The sequence below is a fragment of the Eptesicus fuscus genome, chromosome 10 (genome assembly GCF_027574615.1).
Source record: "Eptesicus fuscus isolate TK198812 chromosome 10, DD_ASM_mEF_20220401, whole genome shotgun sequence".
Taxonomy (NCBI): domain Eukaryota; kingdom Metazoa; phylum Chordata; class Mammalia; order Chiroptera; family Vespertilionidae; genus Eptesicus; species Eptesicus fuscus.
In genome coordinates, this window is record NC_072482.1 from 21,785,792 (window position 1) to 21,802,838 (window position 17,047).

The 17,047-nt window shown below is 54.3% G+C and overlaps 2 protein-coding genes across 15 annotated transcripts in view; both read right to left on the minus strand.

Annotated features, from left to right (window-relative positions):
• The window catches only part of LOC103283920 (patr class I histocompatibility antigen, A-126 alpha chain-like), a 64,092-nt gene that overhangs the window by 6,353 nt on the left and 40,692 nt on the right, over positions 1–17,047 (minus strand). For 2 of the 9 annotated variants that reach the window (XM_054722698.1, XM_054722703.1), the window contains exons 1-6: positions 3,080–3,197; positions 2,364–2,486; positions 1,869–2,138; positions 1,323–1,598; positions 456–731; positions 223–336 (exon numbers count right to left, since the gene is read on the minus strand). The exons of 2 other annotated variants lie outside the window; for them this stretch is intronic. In XM_054722698.1, the coding sequence (XP_054578673.1) occupies positions 223–336; positions 456–731; positions 1,323–1,598; positions 1,869–2,138; positions 2,364–2,436 (1,009 nt within the window). In that variant the 5' untranslated portion in view covers positions 2,437–2,486; positions 3,080–3,197. Of the gene's footprint in view, positions 1–222; positions 337–455; positions 732–1,322; positions 1,599–1,868; positions 2,139–2,363; positions 2,487–3,079; positions 3,199–17,047 lie in introns of those variants that run through there. 5 more of the 9 variants (XM_054722695.1, XM_054722694.1, XM_054722702.1 and 2 more) reach the window with 4 other exon arrangements.
• LOC129147051 (patr class I histocompatibility antigen, A-126 alpha chain-like) lies at positions 3,302–7,411 on the minus strand. 6 transcript variants are annotated; one of them, XM_054722709.1, is made up of 7 exons: positions 7,296–7,411; positions 6,821–7,090; positions 6,407–6,586; positions 5,427–5,702; positions 5,179–5,307; positions 4,712–4,744; positions 3,302–4,576 (listed from the first exon to the last, which is right to left on the minus strand). In XM_054722709.1, exons 1-7 carry the CDS (start codon positions 7,366–7,368, stop codon positions 4,512–4,514), a joined length of 1,026 nt encoding a protein of 341 aa, XP_054578684.1. In that variant the 5' UTR covers positions 7,369–7,411; the 3' UTR covers positions 3,302–4,511. The 6 variants fall into 6 exon arrangements, with proteins under 6 accessions (XP_054578684.1, XP_054578682.1, XP_054578681.1 ...); XM_054722707.1 differs by having other exon boundaries at positions 6,311–6,586; positions 6,830–7,090; positions 7,296–7,410; XM_054722706.1 differs by having other exon boundaries at positions 6,311–6,586; positions 7,296–7,410.

A 17,047-nucleotide genomic window follows, 5' to 3' on the forward strand; every position in this document is an offset into this window, starting at 1 on the left:
GAGTGCTGGGAACCAGGCCCCCTCACTAGAATCATCAAGGTGATGAATCTGTCCCTCATGTTCACCCGTGTCTTACTAAAGAGTGAGTGTCAGCAAATAGGGCCCCACACTGGGCAACCACACGTGTGGGGATGGTACTTGCCATTAATGAAGCAGAACACACTTCTACCTGGGCTTGCAACCCCCAGTGAGACAAGACACTCAGCCCCACCCCTTCCCTACCTGAGAGCTTCCTCCTCCTCCACATCAATCCAGCGACCACAGCGACCACAGCTCCAAGGATGACCAGGCCCATAACAAGGCCCACAGGGGCGATGGTGGCCCAAGGAGCCGGCTCTGGGAAGGGAAGGGGAGGTGAGGGCCCTGACCCCCAGGCCTCAGCCCCGACCCCACTGAAGTCCTCCACAGGCCCCTGCTTCCCTGAGACCAGGCTCTGTGCCCACGCCCCTCCTCACCCCATCTCAGGGTCAGGGGCTCGGGCAGCCCCTCGTGCTGCACATGGCACGTGTATCTCTGCTCCTCTCCACGGGGCACCACCAGGGCCGCCCACTTCTGGAAGGTCCCATCCCCCGCGGGCCGGGTCTCCACAAGCTCCATGTCCTGGGTCTGCTCCTCCCCATCACGCTGCCAGGTCAGGCTGATGTCCGCAGGGTAGAAGCCCCGGGCCCAGCACCTCAGGGTGACCTCGCGGTCAGAGATGGGGTGGTGGGTCACGTGTGTCTTTGGAGGGTCTGAGGAGAAGGGTGAGGAAATTCAGGAACTTGGCATTGTCAGGGGACCCTCCAGCAGCCCTCATGTGACCACCTGAGAGTGGACAGGACGCCTGGGGAGGGCGAGGGAGCACACAAGCAGCCACCAGCCTGGACACAGCATCTGGGGATGATCTCTAGTCTTTAGAAAGTTCTAGTCAGAGGGACACAGCCCAGGGTGGGAGGCAGGCCTCAGGGGGAGAAAGGGATTTATGGTCCTGTCCTGGGTGGAGGCCAAATGACTCAGAAAAGTCCGTGTCAGACCTCAAATACACCGGGTGAGGGGAGGGAACAGGGCCTGAGAGAGCAAGTCCCCCATGGGTCCCAGAGCCACTGCAGGGTCAATGGGAACCACTGATCAGTTATTTCAGGCTTGGCCTCCCCTCTAATTGTCGCTGAGAGACTGCACCCCAAAGTGTCCCTGAGAGAAGGGTGGGCGTCACTGGATCGGAAAAGCCAGCGGACTCAGTCTCCTGGCCCCACGGAGGGGTGTTCTGACACTGATCCTGTGTCCTGTCTCCTTGGTGAGCCCCAGCCCCAGGGGAGAAGAGGGAGGCCCCTGGACCCTGGTACCTGTGCGCTGCAGCTCCTCCTTCCCTTTCTCCAGGTATCTGTGCAGCCACTCCAGGCAGTCCTCCTCCAGGTAGTGTCTCCATTCCTCTGCCTCACCGGCCGCCTCCCACTGGCGCCGGGTGATCTGAGCCGCGGTGTCGGCCGCGGTCCAGGAGCGCAGGTCCTCATTCAGGGCGAGGTAGTCGGTGCCATCGTAGGCGAACTGGTGATAACCGCGGAGGAGGCGCCCGTCCGGCCCCATGTCACAGCCGAACATCCACTGGAAAGTGTGAGACCCTGACCCGCCCCGAGGTCAGTGTCGCCCATTGAGCCCCGCCCCGATGGCAGCCCCGCCCACCAGCTCCGCCCCAAGGTCAGCCCCGCCCGGAGGCCAGTCCCACCAGCAAGGATATAAGTGAAACCCAAATTGAAATCGGCTCTAAGTCCCTGAGGGCTCCTCCCGGGTCGGGGGTCGCGGGGGTCCCGCAGCCTCGGGATTGAGGGGTGACCCCGGTTCGTTCGTGGGGTTGGAGTTCTTGGCTGGGTCCCGGGGCCCGCGGGGCTCACCGTCCTCGCTCTGGTTGTAGTAGCCGCGCAGGGTGTGCAGGTTCCCTCGGAAAGTCTGTGCTGTGGCCTTGGCGTTCCCGGTGCTCAGGTCCCAATAGCCCGGCTCCTCCCGCTCCATCCACGGCGCCCGCGGCTCCGCCCTCTGACTCTCCGAGTCGCTGTCGAACCGCTCGAACTGCGTGTCGTCCACGAAGCCAACAATGACGAAGCGGGGCCTCGGCTGGCCCGGCCGGGACGCGGAGGTGTAGAAATATCTCAGGGAGTGGGGGCCTGGGGGCCGAAGGAGTGGGGCTGACACCGGGCAACCCTCCTCCAGCAAAGAGTGCGGCTCCCAGGTCGTCCCCCCCCCCCCCCCCCCAGGGGTGAAGGAGACCCAGAGACAGAAAGAAGGAGGCTAAGGACGAAGGTTGTGGAGACACTCCTTTCCGGGGTCCTGTGCCCCCGCCCCCTCGCTCGTCCCCCGCAGAGGCCGTTCCCACCCGACCCCACACTCACCTGCCCAGGTCTCGGTCAGGGCCGGGGGGCTCCAGAGCAGCAGGAGGAGAGTTGGGGACCCCAAAACGAGCATTTTCCGGGTGTAGAAAGTCTGAGTCTTGGTGAATCAGTGGAGACCTAGTTCTGGGAACGCAGGCGACGCTGATTGGCTTCTCTAGCGCCTGACACCCAATGGGAGTGAGAACTGGGGACCCGTCATGAGTATGCAGGAAGGAGGGCCCCACACAGGCTGTGAGAGGAAGTGAAACTGCAGGGAGGTGGGGACTCCCCAACACAGAGCTTCCCGCTTCAGCCTCCGCCCTGGGGCTGGGACACAGAGACCAGGCCTGGGACCTGGGACGTTGCCGACCCCTCCCCTGCACGGAGAGCTCCTGTCACACCGTCTCCCTCAGTCCTGCCCAGGGGTGTGTGAGAACCAGGGAGACACCCCAGGATGGGACCAGCCCTTTCCTCCCCTTCTCCTCCTGGAACCCCTTCTCCTCCTGGAACCCCTCTCCCTGGAATGGACTCTGCCTCCACCCTCACCTCTGCCCTGGACACTTCCAGAGGAAAGCTCGCCCTGGGAACTTGACACAGCCGCTGACCACACTCCGTGCTCACAGCCCCTCCTGTTCCCACCGGCCACAGACTCAGCACAACAAACACATGGGTTCTAGAAAGTTCTCAGTGATTCCAATTATTCCCTCTCTAATTTTAGAATCTTCTTCTCTACTTACCCATCAGGCCTTCCTGGCAAGAAGCAGGAAAACAAATTCACATCCAGAGTCTTATTTCAATCAGGCAGTAAGAAGGTGCCTCTCAGTGCACCACGAAGTAAACACAGGGATGGGGCGGGGCCAGCCCGGGCGGTGCTGGACAGGGAAGCGGGAGGAGGGTGGAGGGGCCAGCCTCCCACTTCCTTAAGTTATGCTGATAGGAAGGCACAAAACATTCCGATGCCCTTTGCAGAAAGAAATCAGAAGTTCTTTATTTTTAGTTTTTATATTGAAAATAATTTTAATTGATCCATCACAAAAGCATTGAACAAGCAAGTAATGTTAATAAAAATTTTAAATGAAATATTTAAAACAAAACAGCAGTGCAGAGAATAAAATGTGTGCATAATCACACGTATTTTAACACTTCCACATTCATTTGGGAACCAGGCCTTTAAATTTTGGAGCCATGTTAACTTACAGGCAAATGAGGGAATGTAATGAATATATTCTACAGAAAGTTATAACCTGGAAAACTACTTCCCTAGAGTATTATTGCCAGATAGTAATTATATGTTTTTGAGAATTAACAATCTTAATTTATTTTTTTAAATCAGAGGTTCTTGATGTTAGGGCTATCGGACAATATAACCCTTAAAGGCCATTTGTAAGCTTCCCACCACAGGGGAGCAAGAGCAGGAAAAACTTGCCAGACACCAGGAGTGAGACCATATAAGCAACTGAAATTTTCCAAAAGGCACCTGATCCCACACCTGCATTCCATCCCCTTTCAAGCCAACTATTTAGCTCCCAGACCCACTCACAGAGTTTCCGGCCAGTGACTGTGTCTAAGGATGAAACTCAAAATTGTGGGTGTTGCCATCATCCACCCAACCTCCCCTAGGCTCAGTGCTGTGCAGCCCTTCCCTTTGGTATCACATCCCCATTCTCTTTCCTTAAATAAATTCCATTTTTCTTTATTTGCATTCAAATGGCTATGTAGCCTGCCCGCATATCACCAGGCTAACCTTTCACTTGAGTCACAAAGTGGGAGTGTGGATAAATCTCCCATGACTCAGTCCCACACTGAGCACCACCAAGTAAAGACAGGGATGGGGAGGGCCCAGCCAGGCTCTGATGGACAGGAAAGTGTGAGAAGGGCCAGTGGTGGGAGCGTTGGGCCAGCCTCCCACCTCCTCATGTTATGCTGATAGGAACACACACATTCAGATGCCATTGGCAGAAAGAAATCAGAGGTTCTTGAATGACAAAGTGGGAGCACGAACAGAACAAATCTCCCATCACTTCTCCCCCCACAAGGCACATGCCACACGCTGTGGAAAAAAATGATCATGAAATATTCAACTCTGTGGCTGTAAGTGGTGACATTCTCAACAGTCCATGCAGGCTCACTCTGTCCCAAGAATCCCCATCACCCGGTCCTGTCCTCTGGTTACATCAGGATTTTACCTTTAAAAGCCAAGAAAGATACATCAGGGCCCTGGGCACTATCGCTGCCTGGGGTAGAACAAAACAGGAAGTGGTCAGAGCCCCGAGGAGAGGAGACTAAAGCAGGAACTATGGGAGGTGAGGTCCCCCATGGGCTCCCATCTTCACTGTCATAAGGTCTCAGGGGTCACCCTCTATACTCACTGGCAGCCTGAGAATAGCTCCATCCTTGTCCACCTGTGAGAAGAAAACATCCCATGAGAAGACAGGGAGGAGGCAGGGACATGAGGTCCCAAAGGAACTCCTTGTCCTGGAGCCCAGAGAAATTTCCAGAACTGTGACTACAGACTCAGAGCAGGATCAGGAAACCTGAGAAAACTACATGTGTGGGAACTGGACCAGCCACCGTCCCAGAGTCTGTCCTCAGCAGGGACCTTCCAACCTGAGCTGGGAGTGCTGGGCACCAGGCCCCCTCACTAGAATCAGCAAGGTGATAAATCTGTCCCTCATGTTCATCGTGTCTTACTGAAGAGTGAGTGTCAGCAAATAGGACCCACACTGGGCAACCACACGTGTGGGGATGGTACTTGCCATTAATGAAGCAGAACAGACTTCTACCTGAGCTGGCAACCCCCAGTGAGACAAGCCACTCAGCCCCACCCCTTCCCTACCTGAGCGATTCCTCCTCCTCCACATCAATCCAGTGAACACAGCGACCACAGCTCCAGTGACCACAGCTCCAAGGATGACCAGGCCCATAACAAGGCCCACAGGGGCCATGGTGGCCCAAGGAGGCGGCTCTGGGAAGGGAAGGGGAGGTGAGGGCCCTGACCCCCAGGCCTCAGCCCCGACCCCACTGAAGTCCTCCACAGGCCCCTGCTTCCCTGAGACCAGGCTCTGTGCCCACGCCCCTCCTCACCCCATCTCAGGGTCAGGGGCTCGGCCAGCCCCTCGTGCTGCACATGGCACGTGTATCTCTGCTCCTCTCCAGGGGGCACCACCAGGGCCGCCCACTTCTGGAAGGTCCCATCCCCCGCGGGCCGGGTCTCCACAAGCTCCATGTCCTGGGTCTGCTCCTCCCCATCACGCTGCCAGGTCAGGCTGATGTCCGCAGGGTAGAAGCCCCGGGCCCAGCACCTCAGGGTGACCTCGCGGTCAGAGATGGGGTGGTGGGTCACGTGTGTCTTTGGAGGGTCTGAGGAGAAGGGTGAGGAAATTCAGGAACGTGGCATTGTCTGGGGACCCTCCAGCAGCACCCATGTGACCACCTGAGAGTGGACAGGACACTTGGGGAGAGCGCGGGAGCACACAAGCAGCCACCAGCCTGGACACAGCATCTGGGGATGATCTCTAGTCTTTAGAAAGTTCTAGTCAGAGGGACACAGCCCAGGGTGGGAGGCAGGCCTCAGGGGCAGAAACGGATTTCTGGTCCTGTCCTGGGTGAAGGCAAATGACTCAGAAAAGTCCCTGTCAGACCTCAAATACACTGGGTGAGGGGAGGGAACAGGGCTTGAGAGAGCAAGTCCCCCATGGGTCCCAGAGCCACTGCAGGGTCAATGGGAACCCTGATCAGTTATTTAAGGCTTGGTCTCCCCTCTAATTATCCCTGAGAGGCTGCACCCCAAAGTGTCCCTCTTGGGACAGAGAGAAGGGTGGGCGTCAAGTTTGGGAACTGGATTGGCAAAGCCAGCGGACTCAGTCTCCTGGCCCCAAGGAGGGGTGTTCTGACACTGATCCTGTGTCCTGTCTCCTAGTTGAGCCCCAGCCCCAGGGGAGAAGAGGGAGGCCCCTGGACCCTGGTACCTGTGCGCTGCAGCTCCTCCTTCCCTTTCTCCAGGTATCTGTGCAGCCACTCCAGGCACTCCCCCTGCAGGTAATGTCTCCTTTCCTCAGCTACACCTTCTGCCTCCCACTTGCGCCGGGTGATCTGAGCAGGGGTGTTGGATGCTGTCCAGGAGCGCATGTCCTCGTTCAGGGTGAGGTAGTCGGTGCCATCGTAGGCGGCCTGGTCATAACCGCGGAGGAGGCGCCCGTCCGGTCCCATTTCGCAGCCAAACATCCACTGGAGCGTGTGAGACCCTGACCCGCCCCCACGCCTCGCGGTCAGGCTCCGCCCCACCCAGACCGGACCCCATCCAACCTTCAGGGATTAAACCTAAACTGAAAGTGCAACCAGGTCCTCCCGGGTGGTGGGCCAGGAGGGTCTCACGGCCTCAGTGTGAAGCTTGGACCCGGACACTCAGGGCGACCCCGGTCCGTCCGTGGGGATGGGGATCATGACCGGGTCGCTGGCCCCAGGCCCGCGTGGCTCACCGTCCTGGCTCTGGTTGTAGTAGCCGCGCAGGATGTCCAGGTTCAGTCGGAAACTCTGTGCCGCGACCTCGGCATTCCGCGTGTTCAGGTCCCAATAGCCCGGCTCCTCCTGCTCCATCCACGGTGCCCGCGGCTCCATCCTCCGGCTCGCGGAGTCGCTGTCGAACCGCACGAACTGCGTGTCGTCCACGTAGCCGACGACCACGAAGCTGGGCTTACGATATCCGGGCCGGGACTCAGCGGTGAGGAAGTGTCTCAGGGAGTGGGAGCCTGGGGGCCGGAGAGGAGGGGCTGACCACCCGCGACCCTCCTCCCGGCGCGGGTTCGGGTCCCAGGTCTGTAGGACAGGATGGGGTCCGGGTTTTGGGGTCTGCGCGGGGGGTGGTGGAGACGCGCCCAACTCGGGGTCCTGCGCCCCCGCAGGTTTCCCTCGCTCATCCCCGCAGAAGCCGTTCCCTCCCGACCCCGCACTCACGCGCCCAGGCCTCTGTCAGGGCCAGGGGCCCCCAGAGCAGCAGGAGGAGGGCTGGGGACCCCAAGAGCAGCATCCTCCAGGTCTGCGGAGTCTGTGAGTCCGCAGAGACTTATAACTGGGAACGGAGGTGACGCTGATTGGCTTCTCTAGCACCTGACACCCAATGGGAGTGAGAACTCTGGCCGCGTCACGAGTATCCAGGAAGGAGAGCCCCACACAGGTTGTGAGAGGGGAAGTGAAACTGCAGGGAGATAGTGACTCTCCAACACTGAGTTTCTGGCTGAGGCTGAGAACCTGAGACCAGTCCTGGGACCTGGAACGTTGCCCTGACCCTCCCTCTGCACGGAGAGCTCCTGTCACACCATCTCCCTCAGTCCTGCCCAGGGGTGTGTGAGAACCGGGGAGACACCCCATGCCAGGACCAACACTTTCCTCTCCTTCTCTTCCTGGAACCCCTCTCCCTGAAATGGACTCTGCCTCCACCCTCACCTCTGCCCCTGGACATTGTTAGGTCGCTGAAGGAGGAACCCAGGAGGCCAGAATGGTGAAGGATTACGAATTTAATAGATCATCCGCACATCAGATGGCTGAGCCCCAGATGGCTCCAGCACCCAGTGACAGGAGTCCGCTGTTTTCAAAGGACTTCTGGCAGGCTTTTCTGGGCGGAGAATTCTCTGTGCAGGTCTGGAGGGGAGAGATAACGGAATGTGGTCTCAACAAGTAAAGTGTGGTCTCAGGGAATGTCCATAGGGAAATGGCCTGAAAAGTCAGTTCCCCGGGGAGGGGTAACAATTCAATTGCTCCATCCAACCTAACAGACACTTCTAGAAGAAAACTCACCCTGGGAACTTGATGCCAGAGAGTGAGCTCGCCCTGGGAAAGGGGGAGGAGGGTTTTCTCTTTAATCCTGGAGGAGATGTGCCTGAAAACATTGGATAGGGATTATACCAAAGAAAATATTGCTTGCTTTAATTGATTAGTTTCTTCGATGCTCTAAATTTCAGTTTTAGAAAAGTTTGAGCTAGAGAAAGGAGATACAGCAGTATTTGTAAGATTTTCTTGGTAATGCCATTAATAACAATGTTCACTACAGTGAGTGGAGACAAAGTTGAGAACATACACTAGCTAGATCCAAGAGTTTAAAGACTGGGCATCTCGAATGGGGCATTCCTGTTCATGTTGACTTGGTGCCAACAACCATCAGTGGACACAGTCCCGTGCCCCAGATGTAACCTCTAACCTGATTCCTGTGCTTCTTATACCTTGAGATACTCTAAAGATTTTCACTAAGTATATACACATCTGCAAACCAAATCTTAGTGTTGCCACTTTTACATTTGCCTGCACAGAGGTCTGGTCCTGCATGGACACGCGGAGACTCAGCGTTACCTAAGGGTCATCTCCCACCTGTGAGGCTGTCCTTCCATTTTGAGTGCTGAGTCTTACATTTTATGATTATCCTGAAATCTTGCTATTTTCCCATTGATGTATATGTGGTTGTTCCAGTTTTTGCTGCAAACATTAGTGTACATGTCTCCTGGAGCACAAGACAAGAAACTCCCCAGAGGGGATGGTCAGCGGTAGGAATGCTGGGCCCTGTGGGGCCTGTACTTTAACCAGACTCGATGATGCTCATGTGATTTCAAAGTGCCTGTGCCTATTTAAACTTTTACCAGGAATGTGGAAGACTTTATGTTGCTGACCTTGTTGTTCTGAAAATAAACCAAAACACAGATTAAGTAGAAGCATTAAGAGTTGAAAGTCAGTTCTTTCGTTCCTTGCATTGCAGAATCACCGAGACATTTTCTTTTCGGACTATTCATTATTTCCTTTACTTTTATTCCATAGCCCTTGTATTTATACTTTTAACATATAGACCCACGTAATGCTTCCCTTGGCATGACCACACAGCATTATTTTATATGATTGGGAGATCTGATGACAAGCACAAAGGAAGGAGAAAAGGAAAGACAGAAGGGAGAAGGGAGGAAAGACGGAAAATATAGGAGAGAATAGGAGAACTGGAAACAGCGAGTGCAGGTAACATTTTCCAAGTGCAAGGAAAGCAAGGTGTAGACTAAGAGAAACTGAAGAGAGCTTTATTACTTATCCGCTGCTGAGCAACAAACTACCCCAAACTTCAGTGGCTCAAAACAATAAGCCACTATAGAAGTGATGAGGTGGGGTGGACAGCTGACCTGTGGTAGCGGATTTGAAGCAGATGGCGTTGGAAACCTGTAATTGTCCTCTAATGTGTTCAGTGTTCTCAGTGAAGCAGGAAACAGGGCCCTAGCAGTAACAGATGGGGAAGGAGGGCGGCTGTTTGAGCAGAGGATGGGGGACTGAGGGAGCCGTGCAGGGACAGGATGATTGTGGGCAGCGGAGTGGATACCTTTGTGGTCTGAGTAATGACCTCAACATGACAGTGTCACGTGGCTGTATTTTTCTCCAGCCTCCAGTAGCTTCATGTGGCCAGGTGCACGGTAGGCAGAGGTAGAGTTCACAAGCAAGAGTGACACAGCAAGGGAGAGCCAAGGGCGGGGTTGAAATGGTGAATCATGGAATTTAAGATGAGTGAGGAGGGAGGAGAGGACATGGAGGGTGAGGGACAGTAAATAGGTGACAGGATAATAAGCTCAGATCCCAATGGGCTCAAAGGATTGTGGGAGTTGATGTACCACAGGGAGGACTCAGGCCTGGGAAACAGGCACATTTGTGATGAATGGTTTACTGATATTGCATTACAACATATGATGAAACTAGAGGCCCGATGCAGGAAAATTCATGCAAGAGTAGGCCCTCCTTCCCCCAGATGCCGGCACCTGCTTCCCTCCGGCACCCGGGACCCAGGCTACTTCACTCTGGCCCCTCCACTGTCCTGGGGAAGGCCCTGGGGAGCGGTGCTTTAGCCCCAATAGTCCCAATGTGCATCTCCACACTGTGGAAGATTGTGTAGACATTGATAAGTTGTTCCCAAATAAGAGATGACTTTATTTTGAAAACTGAGTTTGAAAAACAACAACAACAACAACAAGAAATAGGGAGTAGAAGAAAATGTTTCTACTTTTCAGGTTTCCATGGTGCTGTCCTCAAGGGATTGGAGAAAGGGGTGGCAGTGAGGAGATGGGAACCTCAGAGATGGCTCCTGGCTCCTGAACACTCTTCTTAGTCAATCCCTGTTGTGTCCTGACCTTGACACTGTGGAACCCAGGACTCTCCAAAGCTTCTTCATCCCCCTAATTAGCCCTGCATTCAAGTCAGCTCCCTGGGGCCCACTTACAGCACAGGGCTGAGCACAGAAGAGCCTGCTCCCCTTTCTGCTGTTCAGCCAGGACTTCTCAGGGTCTCCCTCTGCTCTCAGCACCAGAACAGGGCTTTGAGCACAGCAGCGGGGCCCTGTCCTATGTCAAATTCGGGGTGCAAAGTGTTTCTCCAAATGCACACTGATGTTGACGCTTCCTCCCCATTGAGTCACTGTGGACGCTGCCTCAGGAAAGAGCCAGGTCTCCTGGGCCATAACCGCTGGCTCCCAGATCCAGCTGCACCCCACAATCAAACTAGGATCCTTAGTCTCCCGGATGGGATCTTGGACACCCAAGAACCTGTCCCCTGTCCCCGCTGCTGCCTCTGGAGCTACAGCACCTTCCTCCTGGGAACAAGTGCCACTTGTCTCAGAGCTTAGGATGGGGATGGGGCTGGGGTGTCAGGCCTGGGAAGGCAAGGATGCCCCTGAGGAGGTCAGGATGGGGCAGTCAGCACGCAGAGGGGTAGAGGCTTCAGGGAGGAGAGCAGCAGGGGAGGTGTGCCATGGGGACACCTGCTGGTGTTTGGAAGGGGTCCTTTGGGTCACAAACAGCAAAGGGCTGGGCTGCCCCTATAGGGGTGAGCCCTGGTCCCAAGTCCTGGGGTGTCCAGGTTCCCACTAGCTGGGCCAGTGGCCCTGCCAAGTCTGAGCCCAGCCCTGAGCAGCAGGCCGTCCTGGCCCTCAGGGGTCCCTTCCTCCCCTGGGACAGGACAGGCCTCAGAACAGGCCTGGGGCCCTGAGGACCAGGCGCTGAACCTGGGTGTGGGCTGGGCACCGCGCTGGGCAACGAGGACCTCAGCGAGGACCCAGGCTGCCCACTGCCCAGCAGCGGTCCCCTCACCTCCACTGCGTGTGGCCAGAGGACTCTGGGGTCCCATCTCTTTCCTCTGTGGGGACCCACCCACCCGCCTCCTCAGACAGGACCCTCCTCACCCTGCTCTCTACTCCCCCCCGCCCTGAACATAGGAACTCCGCAGCCTGAGCCCTAAGCCTCATTCCTCCATGACAGCTGAGCCAGGACTCTGGTGGTGCTATAGGCTGAATGTGTGTGTCCCCTCAAGATTCACAGGTGGAAATCTAACCCCAATGTGATGGTATTTTGAGGCAAGGCCTTTGGAAGGCGATTGGCAAATGAGGGTGGAGCCCTGATAACAGAGACTCCAGAGCTGCCTGGCCTTGCCCACATGTGGGGACACTGTGAGTAGACGGGCGTATATGAGCCAGGAGTGGCCCTCACCAGACACTGAATCTGCTGGCACCTTGACTGGAACTTCTCAGCCTCTAGAACTGGGAGGAATAAGCTCTGTCATTCATACGCCAGACTATGGTCCTGTTTAAGTTGCTGAACAGGCAGGGGAGGACTCCCCAGATCCCCATGTGTGGTAGTGAGCCCCGTGTGTGGGAGACCAGAGTCTGGGGGCACTGAGCATCAGGCTTGAGGAGGGGCTCAGGCAATGGAGACCAGTTGGCAGGTAACAAAATCACACATCAGAGGAAAAGCATGTTATGGACTGAGTTGTGTCCCCCAAATTCACATGCTGAGGCATCAGCTCTCCAATGTGACTGCATTTAGAGACAGAGCCTTTAAGGAGATCATCAAGGTTAGATGAGGTCATGGGTTGGGGCTCTAATGGGACAGGACAGGTGGTTATAAGAGAAAGATATCAGATACCTACAACCCCCTCCCTGCACACACAGAGGAAAGGCCCTGGTACTACAGGGGGAGAAGACAGCCACCTACAAGCCAGCAAGGGGGCCCTCAACCAGCAACTACATTGCCTGTCACTTTGATCTTGGACTTGAAAGCCCCCAGAACTGGGAGAAAATAAACTTGTAGTGTTTCAGCCACCCCGTCAGTGGTGTTTGGTTATGGCAGCCCCATCGGACTGAGACAGGCTCCAAACCAAACACAGTGACCCTCCCTTCCCGTCTCAGATCAGCTGTAAGGAGCCTGGTCAGCACTTACTCATTCCTTCACCCACTACGATGTCGGAGGGCCTCTGTGCCAGGCTTCACCTTAGGCCTGGTAAACATTTCATGAAAACAGTCAGACGCCCGCTGTCCTGATGCTGACAGTCTGACAGGACAGACAGACAATAATGAGAACATAGGAACAGCAGAGAATTCTACGGTCTGTGTTCCTGTTATCGATCCCTGTGTAACAAACAATTTCACAGTAAAACGACCTTTTAATTCTCTCCCATTCTCTGGATGACTGGGCTCAGCAGGCAGTTCTTCTGCTCCATGTCCCACTGGATTGGGCTGCAGTCACGGGGGGCCTGATTGGTGAATTTGTCATATATTTTTCTGTCAGTCTCTACAAGATGGAAAATTTGAAATTCTTTATCTCTTCACCTTTTTCCTCCAATGCAAACCCCCTCCTCTCTAGCAAACACCAGTCTTTTCTCTGTATCTAGGTCTGTTTCTATTTTGTTTATTCATTTATTTTGATGTTTAAATTTCACATATAAGTGACTTCTTTCACTTAGCAGAATACTCACTAAATCCATCCATGTTGCCACAAGTAATAAGATTTCATTCTTTTTATGGCTGAGTAATATTCCATTATAGATCTTCTATGACTATATTACTGTCAATCTCTCCTTTTATATCCATTAATGTTTGCTTTACATGTGCATTTAGGTGCTCCTGTGTTGGGTGCATTAATGTTTACAAGGGTTATATCCTCTGGTTGGATTGATCCTGTTATCATTATGAAATGTCTTATTTGCCTTTTATTAGAACCTTTGTTTTAAAATCTACTTTATCTGGTGGTAGTATTGCTGCCCCAGCTTTTAGTTTGTTTGTTCACATTTGCATGAAATATCTCTTTGATCTCTTTACTTTTGGTCTGTGTTTTTCAATCTGAAGTCAGTCTCTTGTAGACAGCGTATATAAGGGTCTTGTTTCCTCATCCATTCAGCCACCCTATGGCTTTTGATTGGAGCATTTCATGCACTTACATTTAAAGTGAATATCAATAGGTATGTAGTTTTTACCATTTTATTATTAAGATTTATGTCTTTTTCCCTCATTTTTTTTTTAAAGAGAAGTTCCTTTAACATTTTTTGTAATACTAATTTTTTGCAGGCAAAAATTCCTCACCATCGTACAAAGAGCCAGCGAGTAGCCCTCCAGATGGGATGTCCTTTATCGGTCACTTGATTTCCAGCCAAACCTGAGTGCCTGCAAAGTGCCAAAGTCCCAGTCTCAGTTCTTTGCTCCATTTGAGACTTGTCATCCTTATCCATCCCTCACCCCAGCAACTGAACTCTTCTGACAGAAGAATTCCACACATAAAGAGCCTTGGTGAGAGCCAGATATCATCCTACATAATAAAAAGGTAATATGCAAATTACATCACTCTGCTACACCCATGATTGGGCCGGCTGGAGGCACGGAGGGCGGGACTCAGGGTGGCCGATTGGCGGGCGGGAGGAGAGGGGGGCGGGGACATACGAGTCCCCGCCCCCCGCTCCTCCCGCAGGCCTAAATGGCTGGCATTGAGGAGGGACCTATGGGGCCAGGGGAAGGAGCAGGTGGTAGTTGACCACCAAGGGCATCTGCAGCAGCTGGATGCAGAGCTCGGGGTCCGCGTTCTCCAGGTTGGCCTCCGTGGGGTCCGCGTCGCACCCATAGTGGCTGTGTTGGGATGCCGGCATCGTAGCCCCAGCAACGAGGCCAGCTTGCCACCCCAGGCTGCGGAGGGAGGCAGGGCCTCTGTGCTGGGAGCACTCCCCCACCCCAGTGGACAGGGCTAGGCAGCAAGGGAGCAGCAGAGAGCTACTAGCGGTGGTGGGTGTGGTGGCCTGGCTTCCAAGAGGCTGGCTTCAGCTGCTGTGGCCTGCACTGAGGTGGCTGGTGGTGGGGGCAACTGCGGGGGTGCATCCGAGGCTGGGCACTGGGAGATGTGGAACTGCAGCCCAGAAGGCGAGGCTCTGGAGGACCTGGTCACCGATGCCCGGCATTGAAGCCGCCTCCTACAAGATGTATCCTAGCCTAGGTGTGTGGGAAGCAGGTTCAGGAACCTCTCCCTTTGCAGCGCCAGAGCCCAGGCCTGCTAGCGCCCCAGAGGAGACCCCCACCAGGATCGGGGGCGTGACCAGTCTCCAAACCACGGGAGGCCATTAGTCCAGGCCTGCCAGCACCCCTGAGGAGACCCCGCCAGGATCGGGGGCATGACCGGCCTCCAAACCGCCAGTGACCCTAACCCAGGCCTGCCAGCGCCCCAGAGGAGACCCCTGCCAGGATTGGGGTCATGGCCGGCCTTCAAACTGTGGTGGCCCCTAGCCCAAGGAGGCCTCCTGGCCGAGGACGCCCGAGTCTGTTCTTGACCTAGGGCCGGGCTCTTTCTGCAAGGGACTCAGAAGCTGCCAGAACCTAACTGCCAGTCTCGGGGAGGTGGGAGTGTGTCCACTGTCCACCAAAAAGTAGGGCCATCAAACCATTCAGTCTCAGTGCAGACACGGTCCGTGGCTGACGGGGTGGAGGCCAGACCAAAACAAAACAGCAGAAATACCCTGTACACCTGGGCGGGTGCAGCTGCAGTCCACATGGCCTGGGCAGTGTAGAAAGCGCTACCTTCTCCCAGGTCCTGTGCTGGCACCGCCGCCTCGCTCACCCTCAAGCCCCCCTGAGTCCTGACAGCAAAGTGTGTGGGGCATTCTGCAGGAGTTGTGCCGTTCTGGGTGCTTTTGCCCAAAGACACACTTTGGGATGAATTCAGAGCCACATCTCATTTCCCATGAGACTGGAAGAACCATGTAAAAGGAATTTGACAAAAGCTTTCCACATCTCTGTTTATTCTTTTGAATCCATAAAACGACCTTAAAAAAAGCATTCGGGCCACCTAAGAGAGAATGCAGTTTCTGGCCAGAGCATGCAGGATTCTTTTGCCCAACAGGTTAAAGGGAGCAGAGCTGGCACAGTGGGAATGGCCCTGGTGCCCTATGAGGAGACCAGGGGAATGGGGTTGCAGAAATTCCATAAGCTTCTTGCCACCTTCTCCTTTGCAAACCACACCATCCAGATCCACCAGGACTGGAGGCAACTGGGAATCACAGTCGTGATTTGGGACATGGTAATCAAATCTTGAGGGGCCTCTGAAAACATCTGCAATTGATTATAAGACTGGTCTTTATTTAAAAAGAAATAAAAGAACAGCTTTTTTGAGATATAACCCACATACTGTACATGTCACCTAAAGTGTACAATGAACTGGTTTTTTTAAGTAAATTCAGAGTGGTACAACCATCACCATGCTCAATTTTTAAATATCTTCATGACCCATCCCCTCCAAAAAAAACTTCTACCCACTGGAATCACTTTCCTGATCATCTTCCCCAAAATAGATTGCATTTTAAGGGTGGGTAAAGGAAAGTTGAGGGAAGTTAAAACACTGCACAAAGGATATTGTAAGATGACAAAGCCCAAAATGAAGATCATGTGTTTTCTTTAAAAAATATATATTTTTTAAATTTCAGAAAGGGAGAGGGAGAGAGAGATAGAAACATCAATGATAAGAATCACTGATCAGCCGAAACCGGTTTGGCTCAGTGGATAGAGTGTCGGTCTGGCGGACTGGAAGGTCCCAGGTTCGATTCCGGTCAAGGGCATGTACATTGGTTGCGGGCACATTCCGCGGTGGGCGGTGTGGAGGAGGCAGCTGGTCAATGTCTCTCTCTCATCGATGTTTCTAGCTCTCTATCCCTCTCCCTTCCTCTCTGTGAAAAATCAATAAAATATGTATTTTTAAAAAATCACTGATCAGTTGCCGCCCACAGGCCCCCTACTGGGGATTGAGCCCAAAACCCAGGCATGTGTGCCCCTGACCAGAATCAAACCTGGACTCTTCAGTCCACAGGCCATTAAGCCAAACTAACCAGGGCCATGTGTTTTCTTCAAGTTCTGCGTGGTTGTAATGGTCCCCAAATCTATATTAATAAAAGGGTAATATGCTAATTAGAGTGGTTGTCTTCCAGACATCCTTCCAGACAAAGCCGAAGTGCCTACAAGGGCCGAGGCTCAGGCAGCCATTACCAGCTGCGAAGCGTTGAGGCTCAGGCCAGCAGTGGCAGCAGCATTGGGGTTATGGGGGTGGTGCCTCCAGAGGGAGGCCAGACTGGGGCCAAGGCACAGGCAGTTTGGGGTGATCAGGCTGATAGGGGAGGGCAAGGTAGGGGCAATCAGGCTGGCAGGAGATCAAGGTAGGGGCGAGCAGGCAGGCAGGCAGGCAGTGGGGTTACGGGCAATCAGGCAGGCAGGGAGGTGAGTAGTTAGGAGCCAGTGGTTCCGGATTGTGAGAGGGATGTCCGACTGCTGGAAGTTGGATATCCCCTGAGGGGTCCCAGATTGAAGAGGGTGCAGATTGGTCTGAGGGGCACCCCCCCCCCAGTGCACGAATTTCGTGCACCAGGCCTCTAGTTCCTTCCATAAGAGAGGAAAACCC

Excerpts from the sequence above, each read along its gene's own strand:
- LOC129147051 (XM_054722706.1), bottom strand. The coding sequence starts at position 7,368 with ATGCTGCTCTTGGGGTCCCCAGCCCTCCTCCTGCTGCTCTGGGGGCCC. Across the intron at positions 4,745-5,178 it reads GAGGAGGAGGAATCGCTCAG|GTGGACAAGGATGGAGCTAT; the intron begins GTAGGGAAGGGG and ends TTCTTCTCACAG. Across the intron at positions 4,577-4,711 it reads GAGCTATTCTCAGGCTGCCA|GCAGCGATAGTGCCCAGGGC; the intron begins GTGAGTATAGAG and ends GTTCTACCCCAG.